The following is a 17168-nucleotide window of genomic DNA, read 5'->3' on the forward strand; positions in this document are numbered from 1 at the left end:
TGTGGGAAACACCGAAATCTAGCCTGTTCCTTTCAGCTCACGGATGAGACTGCAGCCCTCTCTAACCCCCGCCTCCACCGAAGTATACCCTCTTAATGAATAAGAAACAATATTTTTGCTGTATAAACGCCCCATTAAAGCCAGTCCCTAGACGCACTACCCCTACCCCCCATTATAAAGAAGTTATTGAATTATTACTGGACTTCACTAGTCACCTGGTCACCAACCGTCCCACTTCCCGGCCTGACAAATAATTCCATTCTATTTTACAATATTTACAGTAGCTTTAACTGTGTTGATTTTTGCCCAGTGAGGAAATGAACTCCTGTTAAGGGCATCTAGCTAGCTCAGTGCCTCTGCTATCAGTGCAGACGCTGGACCACCTGCATCAGCATCTTCTGCAGTTTATCAGAGATGCAAATTAGTGGGTCCCACCTATGGAACCTGCTGACTCAGAGTCTCTAGCGGAGGCAGCGGCGCGATCTGTGGTTTAATCAGCCCTCCAGGTGACCCTGATGCAGGGCAAGTTTGAGAAACACTGTCATCCACAGGCACATGCATGCCCTCAGCACCCAAATTTGTTGATGTGGAAAGTTAAATGCGTAGGTACACACCCGCTGGCATTCCGGCTCTAGAATGCAGTTTTACTTCTTTGGGGGCAAAATTCAAATCTCATTTTCTTATTTGATAAATGAAATACCTTATCATTTTAAAGGGTCAGCCCAAAATTGGGTCCTTTTTTTTTTTTTTAAACAGTAGGCCTCAAAACACACACTTGGTCACAATTTCACGGTTTACCGAGGGCGTGCTGAGTGCACAGACCTGCTCCACGAGCAGGAACGAGCCGAGCACACCGCAATCCTCGTCCACACCTTGTCACGGATGCTCTAGGTACAACGGGAGGCTCGGGCAAGGAGTGGGCGGGGCCTGGCGAGGCAGGGGCGGAGCCTGGGCGGGGCTCATCTGGCCCTGCCTCTGCCTGTGCCCCACTGAAACCGCCGTCCGCGCAGCAGCCAATCAGAGCGCAGCGCGGGCCGCCACCCGCCTCGCCGTTAGCTGGGTGTCACGTGCAGGGCAGTTTACCCCTTGAAGTCAGTGTCCATCCGCCCAGAAAAAGAGGACCCCGCCCACTTCCGTCGGCTCCCGCGGCCCGCAATCCCCCGCAGCGGACGGCGAGGTGAGAGCGGGCGGCGAGGCTCCGTGGTGCCGAGAGGCGCCGGGGTCCGTTTGGTCCCGCGTCGGGGCGCCAAGTCTCAAGTTCCGGCGCGGAGGGATCCGGCGTGAGATAACCGTTGGCAGCGCGGCGACAACTGTTAGTGCGGAACCGTTGGTAGCGCGGCGATACCTGTTAGTGAGGCGACGGCGTTGGCGAGGCGGAGGGTCCTGAGAGGGCGTTGCTGCGGACTGGCACGGCGGTTCCTCTCCCGCTCCAGCCTGCGGGCCTGGTGAGGCCGCGGCCCTGCGGAGGGGTGGCCTCCACCGTGCGGTCGCTCAGCCTATCGGCGGCCCGGACTGCGGTGGCCTCTGCCCTCCTTGGGCGTGGGTGGGGGCGGGGTGGCCGGGCGGGCTGGGGGGCAGCGGCGAGCGGTGCGCTTTTGGGGTGGACGCTAGTGTCCTTGCCCCCGGGGTGGACGTCGACTTGACCCGGACGTCCTTTCTAGCTGGTGGGGTACCTTTGAGCACCAGCTGGGTTTCTCACTTCCGGGTGGTGGGGTAGCTTGTGGTCCAGCCTGAAGTGGGGAGGACGCAGCTGAGCCCCGCACCTGTGCAGCGGGTGGCATGGGGTGGTCCTGCCCGTCCCGGCTTTGATGCCGTGGGTAGCGTCCTCCGGGGTCCTCGGGCTCAGCGATCATCAGAAGCCCCTGCAGCCTGCTGAGCACGAGCTTCTGGCTCAGGGCGGGGCGTGGGACCCCCCGTCCCGTTCGCGTTGGCATCGCGTTCCAGGTGTTGCCCGTCAGGGATCACGCTTTGAGAACTGCTGCACTGGTTAAAAAGTACTCGCTCTTGGGGCGGCAGTGGGGCTCATTACTCGGTTTTTCACACACACACCCACAGTCACTGCTGGGTTGCCAGCTCTGGGCTTAGGTGCGAGGGACCCTGCACTGATGAGCCGCCAGGTGTGGTGGAGCTCTTGAAGTGTGTGTGAGAGACGGAGGGAGGGGGAGGCTGAACACCCGTGCCGCGCGGTTGGCGCAGTCCGCGTGCACACAGCTTGGTCCTTAAAGGATAAGCTGGATTCTTCCAGTTTAGAGAGGAGGGTACGGCGCTTCAGCAAAGGATGTGCCGGGGGACAAAGTGAACCGTGGAATTTATCACGGCTGCTGAGTGGAGGAAAGCCCCGTTTGCTAGAGTCCGAGGCAGAGGCCTCCGACTTTGATTCTGTCCCCCAGTAAGAGACCGGCACGTATGCCAGTGTGCTCAGCGTGTAAGTTATGTATGTATAGCCGTGGTCGTGGTCTACATAGTACAAATACAGAATACTTTATAATGGTACGAAAAAATCGTTCGAATATGCTGGCGCCTCCGCAGGAGGAACCTTCCTGGGTTGACTTGGGTTGGTTTTTACAGTGTGGTGAGCTAATGTAGTTTTAGTCCTTTAGAACATGCTAGGAAGTCAGAGAGGTCTTTGAAGAGACAAAGTGGAGAGTGTCGTTAGATTTGTCTTTCTAGGAAGCTTGCCGTGGAACAAAAACTTTTAGAGGCTGAGAAAACAGGCAGAAAAAGATATCCTGACTTAAAGCAGAGTGATCTCAACTGTAAATAATGTCGTAATCTGCCTCTTTGGAACCTGCAGTAGTCTCACCTTGAATTGAACATCAAATCCAAGCTCATTACACTTCAGTCACACTAGGCACCTTTCCTTTCTGCAGACAAGCCGAGCTGTCAGCACTTAGTCACGGGTTGTTCCCTCTTGTCCGAAGAGTGGAACCACCTACCTTCTAGTTCCTAGTCCTCCAGTGTTAGCTTCGTCGCAGACAGACCTCTTCAGTGTGTAACTTAGCTTCTGCTTTCCTCTTTGTAAGAACATGCTTCTTAGTTCCTTTGTTAGACTTAAGAATTTGTAGTTTATCTGCCTTTTCCACCAGGGCTCACATGGGTGGAATTCTCATGGTGTGCTAGGTATTTTGTAAGCCTTTATGTGTGTTCTCATTGAGCCGCACAGTTGACCTGTGTGGTATAGGTTATTACAACTGTTTTACAAATAAAGACGTGAGTTTTGGGTTATGTGATTTGCTCAAGGTCACTTACATGGAGGAGTAGAGTTCAGACAGTCTAGCTCTGAGGTCTCTCCTGGTGATAACCTGATGATACTGCTTTCTACCCTGTGGTTGGGGGTGACTGGGTGGGGAACCTCTGTACATAGTACTAACAACATATTTGATGCCTGACACAGATCCTGGCTCACATTAGGTACTCACTCATTACACATGGTGGTGTTGGGTGTTGAAGAAATGGAGAGAATTGTTGATCAGATGTGGTAGGCGTAGTAAAGGAGTAGTCTAGAGACGAATGACTCAGTCGATTTTCTTTAGAGACGAAGTGGATGCCCCTCACCAAGAATGAAATTATGGGACATAAATGATGTGGTAGAAAAGATTAAGCTACACATGGAATTGTGGGAAGATCCTGGAAGATACAGTAACGTATGTATAAGAATTATGTAAAGAGCCTGGCATAAAACTTGCCATTGGTGCCCTCTTTCATAGTAGGTTACACATCCAGATGTGAAAGAAAGAACTAGTCACCAGCACCTTCAGTCTCTTAACAGTTTTATCCTCCTACATCTCTTTATAACAAATAATCCAATTGAAAAATGAAATAGTGTAGTAGGTCTTCCACTTCAGTGCCACCACCTAGCACAGGAGCACTTAAGTTTATCGAAGGTGGGGATATTGCCTTTGACTGTATGTTAAGAGGTTAGAAAAGTATGGGATTACCCAGGAGCTTATTTTAGAATCTCAACCAAATCCGTTTAAAGGTAACGTTGTAGAAACACTCACATATAACTGTGAACATTGAGTATTGTCTTCATGATTATTTCCTCTCAAGAAAAAGAAGAATGACTGGGAGAGCCAGAGCGAGAGCAAGAGGAAGGGCTCGTGGTCAGGAGGCGGTGCAGCGCGTGGGCGCCGCTGCAGTGAGTGCTTTCCCCTGTCCTAACTGCGGAGGCGTCTTAGAACACAGTGTTCTTAAGCCTTCATCAGCTTGCAATGGCAGAAAGAAGGTTAAGAACCGTGTCCTGTGCAGGGATAAGGGCTGAACCAGGAAGCCAACGCGCTGTGTCCTGTGGATATTGGAAGCTGGTGCTCGCCTTCAGTTGGCGACCCTTCTTGAAGAAATTTGTTTCTCAGGATAAAATATTTGATTACTAGTTTAGATCGGTTTTGGTTAAATACCCTGGACTTGTTTGAGTAGTTATTGCCTCTGATACCTGTGACCTTTTGACATGGAAAGAATGCTATTCTTCATTTGCATATAACTGCAGAGTCAGCAGCCTGGTTACATTCAGCCTATACTGCAGCCGCCACCAGACGACGGGGAGTTAGTTGGCCGCGGACGACAGAGAGGAACAGTGGGAGCGACAGCCAAGACACAAGGTGAAGGGAGAGTGAAGGGGCTGCGTGCGTGCGTGCGTGTGTGTGTGTGTGTGTGCGCGCGCGCGCGTGCGTGCGCACTGGCAGCGTTAGATGTGCATGGCGACCAAAGCTCTGTATAAGGAGAAAGGACCCCCAGCAGTCCTTGAAAGTGTAGCCGTATCTCCCGCAAACCGTGCAGCCTGCCCCTGAGTGCAGGGCCACAGGATTGCTTTCCTCCTTGGAAATGAACTCCAGCCTACCAGAGCCCCACACTTGCTGTTCCAAAGCAAATTCTAAACTGATTATAATTTGCTTATTACGCATTAATCATTTTAGAACATTCTCTTTTCATCTTTAGTGACTTCATCAAAGCTGTACCAACTTTTACGTTTGTAACTTTGACTTAGAAGACATATTTTCACATGTGTTGTTTCGGTTCATCCTGTTTCTCAGTTGCAAAAACTGAGGTCAAAGTTGTGACAGCCAGTAGAGTCAGAACACCGGTTCTGATTTCAGAACTTGTGCTTTTTCACTGCATTGTTGCGAAAACTAATTAATTGGATGCTTGGTGTAAGATTCTTCTGCAGTTATTAAGTTTGGTTTTGGTATAGGAAAAGCAGACCCATGTATACATAGGGAGAATTAATATAGTCACATTGGCTTTTAAACCCTGGGATGGGCATGGGAAATGGGCAATAAAATAGTGTTGACGCAAAGGGAAAACTAGAAAACAAACCTGGTTCCTTGCTTTATGCGTTGCAGTACATTTCTGTGTACTCTGAATATTTAGTCATAACCAGTGAAATCCATAAAATTAGAAGAAAACATGAATGAATCTGAAATGAACTTGAAGTGGTGTGAGTCAAGCTATGACAAATAACGTCAGTGTCAGAAGACAACCTGGGAACTTAACTGAAATGATGGAAGAGCTCATTTCTCTGACACACAGAGCAGTCTTATGAATCTATGATATTAACAAGCTGCTGACCAAGTGGACAAAGGAAAGGGCAAAGCAGTGGAAGATACAAAGGCCAGTAAAATGTTAAGCCTTATCATTAAGTTTAAATTAAACTGAAACATTTTTTTGAACAGAATAAACATCTGTTTATTCTCCAATTTACTTTTTGCCAGTGTTGGCAATTGTAAAACTGGAATTTGTGCTCCCCGTGGGATTGTACTAACTTTTGGATGGCATTTTGTAATGTGTAGCAGCAGTACACTTTTATTAGCAGTACAGTCATGGTAGTGTACCCAGACCCTGGAAACCCCTACCCAATAAGAGGTAAAACCCACTGTGCTTTAACAATAGAGTACCATTTAGCCATTTTCAAGAATGTAAATAAAAACTTGACTGAAATGAAAGCAGCTTGTAAAACAGCTTTGTGTTTTTAGTAAATACGTGTTATGTGTATGTATATATTTTCTGTATAGAAAATTTTGGGGATAAATACATCAGTGGTTAATAGTGCTTCATTTGAAGAATCTATTAGAAGACAAGGGGCCTTTTATTTGTTGCTTTATGTATCTAATTACGTCTGTTGCTTTTGTGGTACTACAGGATGTTTCAAACTTCAAAGTGCCTGATGACAATTCTTTTATGGGAATTAATCTCCTTAAATTTATAGGATTTTATCCAGTCACTTAGTCTAGATGCCTCAGTTCTTTCTTTTTTAAATTACCCATTGAATCCAAAAAGTGAACAGGGGGGTACAATCTGTTCTATTAGAATAAATATATCACAGTAAATTACAAATGTTTCTGATAATAGAAACTTGCATGCGTTTTAAATATACAAGCCAAGTGAGAATTCTGTGCCCAGCATTATAGCAGGCTAGATATCCTCCAACTAAATACCTTTAATGTGCTAAATTTTAAAATATCTTTTTAAAATTCATCTGATCTGGCTAGAGAGTTGGAAAATCTTCAGACGCCAGAAATGACAAGAATAAATCCAGAGTGGGAGTCAAGTGCTGAAACCAGTGACTCCAAAAATCACCTCTAGGTCACTTGCTTTTATTATTTTTACCCAGTTTTATTGAGGAAATAATTGACATATATCACTGTCTAAGTTTAAGGCATACAGCATGATGGTTTGATTTACATGTATTGTGAACTGATTACCACATTAGGTTCACCTAACACCCACCTTCTGATAAAGATACCATCAAAAGAAAAGAGGAAAAAAATTTTCTCCTTGTATGAGAACTCTTTGGATTCACTCCCATAATAAGTTTCCTGTATATCATTACAGCAGTGTTAGCTATAGTCATCATGTTGTGTATTATATTTCTAGTACTTATTTATCTTATGACTGCAAGTTTGTACTTTCAGACACTTTCCTCCAATTCTCCCTTCCCTACCCTCTGCCTCTGGTAACAAGTCTGATCTCTGTTTCTGTGAGTTTGGTTTGGGGTTGTTTTTTGTTTGTTTGTTTTTAGATTCCACATGTAAGCAAGATCATACAGTAATTTGTCTTTCTCTGTCTGACTGATTTCACTTAGGATAATGCCCTCAGGGCCCATCCATGTTGTCACAAGTGGTTGGGTTTCCTGTTTTTATTATTTCCTGAATAATAATCCATTATATATATGCACCACAAACTCTTTTATCCATTCATCCATCAATGGACAACTGAAGTTGTTTCCATGTCCTGGCTATTGTCAGTAGTGCTGCTACCAACATGGGGGTGCAGATATCTTTTTGAGTGAGTATTTTCATTTCCTTTGGATATATTTCCAGAAGTGGGATTGCTGGATCATATGGTGGTCCTATTTTTAATTTTTTAAGGAGCCTCCATACTGTTTTCCATAGTGGCTGCACCAATTTAAAATGCCACCAGCAGTGCGCAGGGATTCTCTTTTCTCCTCATCCATGCCAGCCTTTGTTATGGTGTCCTTTTGATGGTGGCCATTCCGACAGGCGTGAGGTGACAGCTCATTGTGGGTTTAATTTGCATTTCCCTAATGACTGGTGATGTTGAGCATCTTTTCATGTGCCTGTTAGTGTTTCATATGTCTTCTTTGGAGAAATGTCTGTTCAGGTCTTTTGCCTGTTTTTTAAATTGGCTTATTTGGTTTTTTGCTAGTGAGCTGTATGAGTTCTTCATATATTTTGGATATTAACCCCTTATCATATGTAAAGTTTGCAAATATTTTTCCCATTCTGTAGGTTGTATTTTCACCTTGTTGATGGTTTCTTTTGCTGTCCAGAAGTTTTTTATAGTCCCACCTGTTTATCAACTATTTTGTTGCTTGTGCTTTAGGTGTCATATCTTTAAAAAAAAAAAAAAAAAATCGTTACCAAGATCCCCTGTCAAGGAGCTTTTTGTTTTGTTTGTTTTGTTCTAGGAGTTTAATGGTTTCAGGTCTTACATTTAAGTCTTTAATGTATTTCAAGTTAATTTTTGTAAGTGGTGTAAGATAGGGGTCCAGTTTCATTCTTTTACATGTGAATATCCAATTATCCCAGCACCCTTTATTGAAGAGACTTTTTTTTTTTAACATCTTTATTGGAGTATAATTGCTTTACAGTGTTGTGTTAGTTTCTGCTCTGCAACAAAGTGAATCAGCTATACATATACATATATCCATGTATCCCCACATCCCCTCCCTCTTGTGTCTCCCTCCCTCACACCAGTCAGAATGGTCATCATCAAAAAATCTACAAACAGTAAATGCTGGAGAGGGTGTGGAGAAAAGGGAACCCTCTTGCACTGTTGGTGGGAATGTAAATTGATATAGACACTATGGAGAACAGTATGGAGGTTCCTTAAAAAACTAAAAATAGAACTACCATATGACCCAGCAATCCCACTCCTGGGCATATACCCTGAGAAAACCATAATTCAAAGAGGCTGTCTTTTTTTCCATTGAATATTATTGGTTCCTTTGTCAGATATGAGTTGACCATGTATTCCTGGGTTTATTTCTGGGCTCTTGATTCTGTTCCGTTGGTCTATGTCTGTTTTTGTGCCGTTATCATACCGTTTTGATTACTGCACTTTTATAGTATAGCTTGAAATCAGGAAGTGTGATGTCTCTTGCTTTGTTCTTCACAGTTCTTTTGAAACTTAGAATATTTGACATGTTCAGCTGTGTTCAACAGAGCAAAATTTCATTGAATTAAAACTCTGGGCAAAAAGATGCACTGAAGCTGTTTTTTAAAAAACATATCCTTATTATTGAAGCATTAAAATGCAAATAAAATTTCTGGAAACACTTAAATCTAAACATTCTTTGTATTGATCTTCACTAATACTTTTTTAACAGTTCTTATGAATTTAAATTTAATTCTGTGAAACTTAGTTCCCTACCTATGAAAAGGTATATATTGCATCTTTATAGATGAGGGCCACTGTGAAGATCAAGTGATACTCAGGGTCACAAATACAAGGCCTGACTTTACCGCCTTTCACTGGTCTTGTAAGTATCATATCTGAGAAGTGCTTCTCACAGTAAATGTTCAAGTATCTACTATGTTTTAGAAATTAAAATGACGACCTTAACAGATTTATCGTTAATGTTCCCTTGTTTAAGACCTCGAGTTTTCACTCTGTGAAGGGGGATAGGGTTCCATTGCAGGACTCTTAAATGGAACAGCAGCATGATCGATGGGATTCGTGTTTTTTTTAATAAAGCGCTCTGGCAGCTGCGTGGAAGGGGAATTATCAGGGTTTCCAGTTGTATCCATTTTGAAATGTGTCATCTTTCTAGATTGACAGTTAATCAAGTTTTGGCTAAAATGTTCATAATAGCAGTGCTATATGTAGAGAGGGGAGCAAACTTCATCATTGTTTACATTCAGAAACTTGCAATCAGGTTTTCACATCCAGAACTGATCTTTTTTTAAGAGAAACTCAATACCTGACCTTTGTTAATGTAATTAATCCGTGGATATCTTAAGCTGAAAGACTTTGGGATAAAAAGTTCACTAAGGGAGACAAATATAAACAGTTGCATATTAAAAGACTTTTAAAATAGAGCCCCTGAAAATCATGAGGCACAAGAACCAACATATTTAGCAGGACCTTTAAAGCGCCTAATAAACGAAGTTCTCATTTAAAACTTACTACATCCTGTAAAATTTATTATAATCAGTTTTTCAGGTGAAGAAATTGAAGCTCACATTAAAATAACATATGTTTTGTTTAAGCTGTGTTACGTCTCCTCCAGAAGCTGGCAGTTCTGGGCTAGTTCTGGCAGTTGTGGTCAGAAGAGAACTGGGCTCTCATCTTTTTGTTCCCTCCTCCCAAGTCCATGACCTCCGTCATTAAGACTTATGGTTTGTTCAGAATGTCTGCTTGAGCTCCCTCCTGCCATCACATCCAGATTCCAGGCAAGATTGGCAGCTAGGGGCATGGACAACAGAAAAGCCAGCTATTGACTCCCCTATGGTGCTTTCCCAGACATTTCATCCAGTAATTTCTGCATAAGTCTCTTAGGCCCTCCTTACCTGCAAGGAAGGTGGAAATTCTAGTCTTTTAGCTGTATTACTCCCCAAAATTTTAAAACAAGAATGAAAGGTTGGTTATTGGGTAGTCAATAGTCTCTGCTACACAAGATAACATGCCTGTTAACTGAAAGCTAGAACTTAACCCTTGACTACAAAGCCCATGTTCATTCTTTGGCCCACATCATACTATTGATATGAGATATTTCATAATATATGTCATGCAAATTAAAGGACTCAATCATTTAGGATATTTTAGCCACAGCTTTTACAAGTAAGCATGAACTGATGGTTAACCTATCCCAGTAGATGTGTATCATGGCCAGGGGATATACACAGGCCCATCCCCTCTGCTCTGCTGGTCCATAAGGGAAATTAGTGAGGAAATTACATTTTAGACTTAACGTTTTCTAATTCAGGTTGCACATTTAAATCATATGAATTACCAATTCCTACAGCTATAATTACATCATAAAAATTGTGAAAAATACTGATGTTAAGGCCCACGGGTGGCTATCAGACCTAGAGACAGAAAAATAATTACCCAGCCAATAAACATGTGCTCCTAAGTTCTTGAATCACTCCAGTTGTCTTGATCTTGTAGAGGTATATATGTCTTGTGAAGGAGCTGAGTTCGCCTAGGGCAGTGGCAAGAAGGGCTTCACAGAAGAGGTTGTGGCTGGGAAGTTGTTCTCTCCTTTGGCAGTTACCTGAAACATTCTGATGGGATTGTTAGGCACTATCTTTAGCACCTCAGGAGCCTTTGGGTTTCACGTAGTAGAGTACTTTGGGAATCGTCATTCTTTATTTCATGCTGCATATTAACTTAGATGTATAATTTTTTTCTTTTTTTCCTTTTTCTTTTTTAAGAACTCCAGATATCTGCTGGATTTCAGGAGTTATCATTAGCAGACAGAGGAGGTCGTCGTAGAGACTTTCATGATCTTGGTGTGAATACAAGACAGAACCTAGATCATGTTAAAGAATCAAAAACAGGTAGGTTAATTATTAAGAGTACAGTTTTCAAGTACACAGGACAGTGAATTGAAGCACTTTGATTTCGGTATTTATTTGTACGATGCATTACTAAGGTGAAGGAGCACATTTGGTCAAGGATTTTGCATGGATGGCTTTTCCATTTTCCTCTCTCCCTTTTGGTTTTGAAATAAGTTATGGATGTCGTTAGCTGCACTGAAATGTTGTTTTATTACATAGATTACTTTTTTCTTTTAAAGCTTTTTGCTGTAAAGAGATTTCATTGGTTCGGTTGTAAATTACTCAGTCTAGGGAGGATTTGTTTCTAAATGCATGCTTTTAGTAATTTACCTAAGTGGAATAGTCTCCAGAGTCAGATGTCTGAGGACTTTTGTGTTGTCCGCTGCTTTTAACCCCTTGTTTACAGAACTGTGTCTGCCTTGTCATGGCAGTGAAGATTTCAAGGAAGAATAAACTTGATATTTCATTAATTGAATGTGACTTACTTTTACAGGTTCTTCAGGTACTATAGTAAGGCTAAGCACCAACCATTTTCGATTGACATCCCGTCCCCAGTGGGCCTTATATCAGTATCACGTTGACTATAACCCATTGATGGAAGCCAGAAGACTCCGCTCAGCTCTTCTTTTTCAACATGAAGATTTAATTGGAAGGTGTCATGCTTTTGATGGAACAATATTATTTTTACCTAAAAGACTACAGCACAAGGTTATTTCAGTTGTCGGGTTGGGGAGAGGGAGATGGGGAGTTCTACCTCAAAGCTAAACTGCCACAGTCTGGGGTAGCTTTAGAGAAACCCCAGTGGTCCCCTGTCTGTCAGGACTTGTAATACACCCATGGGTGTATTTGGCATTATTATACCATTCTCAGACCCACCTGAGTGACTTAATGATCACAGTCAAATGATAACAAGGCACTTAGTCACTCTTTTCTCATAGTCATTCTTTTTTTTTTTTTAATCTAAAACTTTTCCATACTTTTCACTGTTGCCTTATTCAACAGGCTTATGTGATTGGCCCTATTTTAACGAAATTAAAAGTTTGGTTTTTCACCACTCTGGCTTCAGGTTACCGAAGTTTTTAGTCAGACCCGAAATGGAGAGCACGTGAGGATAACTGTCACCTTGACAAATGAACTCCCGCCCACATCACCAACTTGTTTGCAGTTCTATAATATTATTTTCAGGAGGTATGTTGGCATTTTTTAACATTGTATTAAGAAATTTTAAACATAATCAGAAGTTGAAAGACATGTACAATAAGTACCTGTGTACTTAGTACCTAGATTTTACAATGGTTGGCTAGGATCGTTGGGTTACCCTGAGTTTTAATCGTTTTTAGGTGCGGTGTACTGGTATAAGTCTCATTTATTTGCTTTAAGCGAGCGTCATGTCTTTCACTTCCCTATTTGTGTTGAGATTAGATCTTTCAGATCCCATCTGAGCTTATGTTAAGAGCACACATTCTCTCAGCACTTTAACTTTATATTCCTTCTGTCCCACAGTGGGTGCCAGTTCAGAAAGCAGGACAGGGTTTAGGTCCGTTCCGATTTACTTCTTCCATCGTAGGACACGTATAGTGCATGCTCCATGATTGGCTTTCAGTGTGGGTGCTGTGTTTTCCAAACCCAAAGTTGTTGGACACAAGTTCTGTGAAGGCCCCCCGCCCCTGCCGTCCCCCTGCTGAGTGGGAAGCAATCTGGATGAGCCTGAGCTTGGCATGAGCATAGTGAGACATAATTCTTGGATTTGTAATTTACCTAAGTTGGTCATGAGATAACCTGTCACTGACTCATTTTGTTGGATACTTGTTTGAATTAATGTCATAGAAGATTTATTTTTCTGTAAATGATGGGTTGGCAAACTTTTCTTTGCAAAGGACCAGGTAGTAAACATGTTAGGTTTTGCAGGCCATGTGGTCTGTGTCTCAACCATTCAGCTCTGCTGTTGAAGCACAGAAACAGTCATTGGACACATATGATCATGGCTGTGTTCCAATAAAGCTTTACTGATGGACACTGAAATTTGAATTTCACATAATTCATGCATCGTTAATCTTTTGATTTTTTTTCCAGACCTTTAAAAAAATGTAAAAAGAAAAAATAGTTCCTAGGCCATACAGCAGGTAGGCTGGATGTGGCCCCCCTATGAGCCATAGTTTGCCAACTCCTGCTCTAAATAACATGCAATTGTGATTGTAGTGTTAGAGATGTTTATCAATATTCATTTCTCTATTCTGACCTTTCAAATTCTAGGCTTTTAAAGATGATGAATTTGCAGCAGATTGGACGGAATTATTATAACCCAAGTGACCCAATTGATATTCCAAATCATAGGTTTGTATGAAGTGGAAAGTTTCTTTTCCTTAGGTTTAATCACAGACTTTGATGGTGATGCTCTGTTTTGAAGTGATCAGGTTTACTCTGGCCGCTAGTGGTGCCCATCACATTAAGTGAACATTTAACCTGTTGGCTTAAATAATAAAGGAGATATCCCAGAATATTTGGATTTTAAAAAATCATGTGATATTTATTTGTCATGGGGGAAAAGCATAAAGACTTATCCAACACAAAGTTTGTATTTGCTCTTAGGTAACAAAATTCATCAGCTAGTGACGGTTGCTTCAAAAGTTACTGAAGTGTATCAGGATTGCAGCTCAAGTGGTTTAGGTTTATTATAATAAATGTAGATGCTTTCAATTAGATTTTTCAAGTCTTCGATCAATATAAGTAATAAAATTTAATGAAGTTAGTATGTTAAATTTAAAATGGAACTTATAAAGTTATTACATTATTATAAACATTCATTGCTGAAGATCTTAAAAAGATCAGTCTTCATCTGGAACCCTGTAAACCCTGAAGCTAAGTAAGTGTACTCAAGGACTTGTACTGTTGACCCAGTTAATAAATGTAAAAAACCATAACTTGATACATGCAAAACATGTTTGGATGTTCATGGCATTCATTGTCTTTGACAGGTTGGTGATTTGGCCTGGCTTCACTACTTCTATTCTTCAGTATGAAAATAACATCATGCTTTGCACTGATGTCAGTCATAAAGTCCTTCGCAGTGAAACCGTTTTAGATTTCATGCTCAGCTTGTTTCATCAAACTGAGGAGCATAAATTTCAAGAACACGTTTCCAAAGAGCTGATAGGCTTAATTGTTCTCACCAAGTAAGGCTTTTAGTAACGCAGAGCAGTGTTACGCGTCTGGAGATATTGAGGCTTTCTGGCCCTATAGTGTGAGATGGGGAGGAAGCAGGGCTTAAAGCGGAGAGCTGGGAACAGCACACAAATGGGGGGGTATTCATAACCTTCTTCTCAAGAGCACAACGTTTGGGGGCATATACTCATCTTAAAAGGAGAAATAGCCAATGATTTCTCCTCTGTTTAGTTTTAACTTTATTTTCTAATAGTTTAGTTAACTTCCCCGTCCATCTAGTGTATAGCGTAGTCTTTAAGAAATTATTTTCCCTTTATCTTTCCATAATATTGTATATTGCCAAATGACTTGAAATTTTATTTTTTAGAGAGTACATAGTGTCTAGCTCCTCTTTTTAATACCATTTCTACATATTTTAATCAAATACCAATAAAATTTTAACTCCACAGGTATAACAATAAAACATACAGAATAGATGATATTGACTGGGACCAGAATCCGAAGAGTACCTTTAAGAAAGCTGATGGCTCTGAAGTCAGTTTCTTAGAGTACTACAGGAAGGTAAGGTGTCACTGTGGACTCTTATCTTCGTGCTGTGAAGGACTTAGACCTTAGGAGACATCGGAAACACCTTCAGTAGGATTTTCTGACAGGTGTGCATATGGAACAAGTTGCTTTTGAAGCTGTCTATAAATGTGTTTATTAAGGCGGTCATGGCATAGTTAGCTCATTAGCAAATGAGCTGTGCCCTGTCCTGGTTCCTTTTCTGCAGTAGAATACAAGGTTACATTTGAACTTCAGCATGTGGAGGACAAGTAGGAAAACAGTGCAGGTTAACAGTTTAGCATATACTGTCTCTTACTCTGTAGCCAGCACTTTTTTTAAACTTCATCTGGCAGCGTGGGCTAGAGATCTGTGAACGCTTAGCATCCGTTATGATAAATCTGCAGATGGGTTAACTCTTACTTTTGTTTTACATGCTGACAGAGTGAGACAGACTTGTCTCATGTGGGCTAGATCAGGTTATTGGGTGGCCCCCAGCCCCAGTTTTATAAAGATGATTCTAGCTGTCGGCACAGTGATCACTAAACTGACAAAGACACGAGAGACAAATAGCAAGAAAGAGCAGCCACTGACTAGAAGAGAATAAAATGTGTCTCCAGGAAGGCATCAGAACATTGCTGTAGTGTTCAGAGATAAGCAGATCGGCCCCTGTATCCTTAGAAGGTCTCATTCCATTTGATGTGCTCTGTTAAAAGTGCAGGAAAAGTATTTAAAGAAAACACATTAATTAAAATCTTAAAACCTGTCTTTGAAGTGCTAAAATTTATTTTTTCCTACTTTCTCTAGATTATTTCCTTTTTCTAAAAAGTGGAGTAAATGAGCTATTATGTGTTTATATTTTGTCTCAAAAGTACACATCCGACTAGTGACCTTTGAAATGTCTTTTTCCTGAATATCTACTGTTGCCTGATCTTCAGCTGCTCTCCTGTGAGTGAGAAGATCAATACCGCTCTGGAGGAGGATTCTCTGAGAAGTCCCATTAGGAACTGGTCTTCTGGGCGAAGTGAAAACAGGCCAAGGGTCATTTCAGCGTGATGTCCCTACTGCTGCTTTCGGCCTCTGAAAACCCCTTGAGGAATCCAGCCATGTTTAACCGAGATTCTTCTGGGGGTCAGAGGTTACTACGAGAAATGAGTTTTGGCATTTTTCTGTAGTTCATTTTAATAATCATGGTCAGAGATGGGAATAATTGGTATATGCCAACAGCAGATATAAAGAGGACACAGTTGAAAGTTTGATTTAAGCCTGAAGCAAATTCAGGGAAGATTCTCCCCTCCTCTGACCAGTGTTGAATCTCACATGCCTGCTTGTTCTCCCTTACGGGACCTTCTAAACGCTGGCATACTTAAAGGTTCTGCGTCAGGTCCCTAGTTACTGTATATTTATACTCTCCAGGTGATCTCCAGTCTATGCGAAGACTTCACATATGATGTGTTAACAATTCTCAGGTTTCTATCTCTAGCCCTAGGCATGCCTAAACCTACTTGTTCTGAATATTTGGATGTCTCAGAGATGCCTTACCTGTGACCAAGACTGAACATGTGATATCCCCCTAACCTGGCCCTGTGCGGCGCTCTTCATCAGAGCAGGGAACACCACTTCCACCAAGTCAGGGACTTTATATACGCCCCAGTGCCTAAGTAGGCACTCAGGTATTTGCATGAACAGGTGAATGATGGATAATTCAAACCTCAGATCGCCATGCTTTGTATAACTTACCTTGTATAACTAATTGTCGGATCCTATCACCCTACCTTGCTTATCTGAAATACCTTCGTTTTCCTCCTTTTCTAAGTGACTGCCACCTCCTGTCTAGGCCCCATTTCTCTCTCTCAACTGGTCTCGTAGTTTTCATTTCTTATACTTCTGATCCATTTCAAAACTCATACAAATCTGATGTTACACTTTCTACCCAAAGTAATTAAGTGGCTTCCTGTTGCTCCTGTGTCTTGTTATGAAGCACATTTTTCCTTATCCAGTGAAACCCTGAATGATGTAGCTGCTGTGTGTCCTCATCTTGTCACTTGCCCAGCCGCCTTATCCAGCCACGGGCTCCCACTGCCTGCCAGCGCTCGCTCTGCACACTTGACTCTTAGGCTGACGTCTCAGCTTAGGTTAACTTCCTCAGGGAAGATGTCTGTCACAACCAGGGGTGAAGGTGTCTATTAGATCTAATTAGTCAAAAGGGGTGGGCTTGAAATACTTGAAAGAATCAAGGTATTCTTAGAACTTCCTAGCAGAAATGGAGTTTGAGTAATAAGTGATGGCTTAGGTCTTGTATATTGAAGATAATGTCTAGGAAACACTCAGTGGGGGAGAAGGGCCTTTGGAAGGGAAGACCATGGTCCATCACTTTTAAAAAGAAAAGGGTTAACAGTAGTATTCAACAAATGAAAGTGCTAGTTTTTCATATGTAGGGAA

General features: G+C 42.1%; 1 protein-coding gene across 1 annotated transcript in view; it reads left to right on the top strand.

The window, feature by feature from the left end:
* Positions 1–4060: 4060 nt before the first annotated feature.
* The window catches only part of PIWIL1 (piwi like RNA-mediated gene silencing 1), a 28892-nt gene continuing 15784 nt past the window's right edge, over positions 4061–17168 (top strand). Inside the window, exons 1-8 of the mRNA XM_007455448.1 lie at positions 4061–4138; positions 4487–4598; positions 10896–11021; positions 11515–11729; positions 12088–12209; positions 13275–13355; positions 13997–14194; positions 14633–14744. Of these exons, the coding sequence (XP_007455510.1) occupies positions 4061–4138; positions 4487–4598; positions 10896–11021; positions 11515–11729; positions 12088–12209; positions 13275–13355; positions 13997–14194; positions 14633–14744 (1044 nt within the window). The remainder of the gene's footprint in view (positions 4139–4486; positions 4599–10895; positions 11022–11514; positions 11730–12087; positions 12210–13274; positions 13356–13996; positions 14195–14632; positions 14745–17168) is intronic.

The sequence above is a fragment of the Lipotes vexillifer genome, unplaced genomic scaffold (genome assembly GCF_000442215.2).
Source record: "Lipotes vexillifer unplaced genomic scaffold, Lipotes_vexillifer_v1.1 scaffold671, whole genome shotgun sequence".
NCBI classification, from domain to species: Eukaryota; Metazoa; Chordata; class Mammalia; order Artiodactyla; family Lipotidae; genus Lipotes; species Lipotes vexillifer.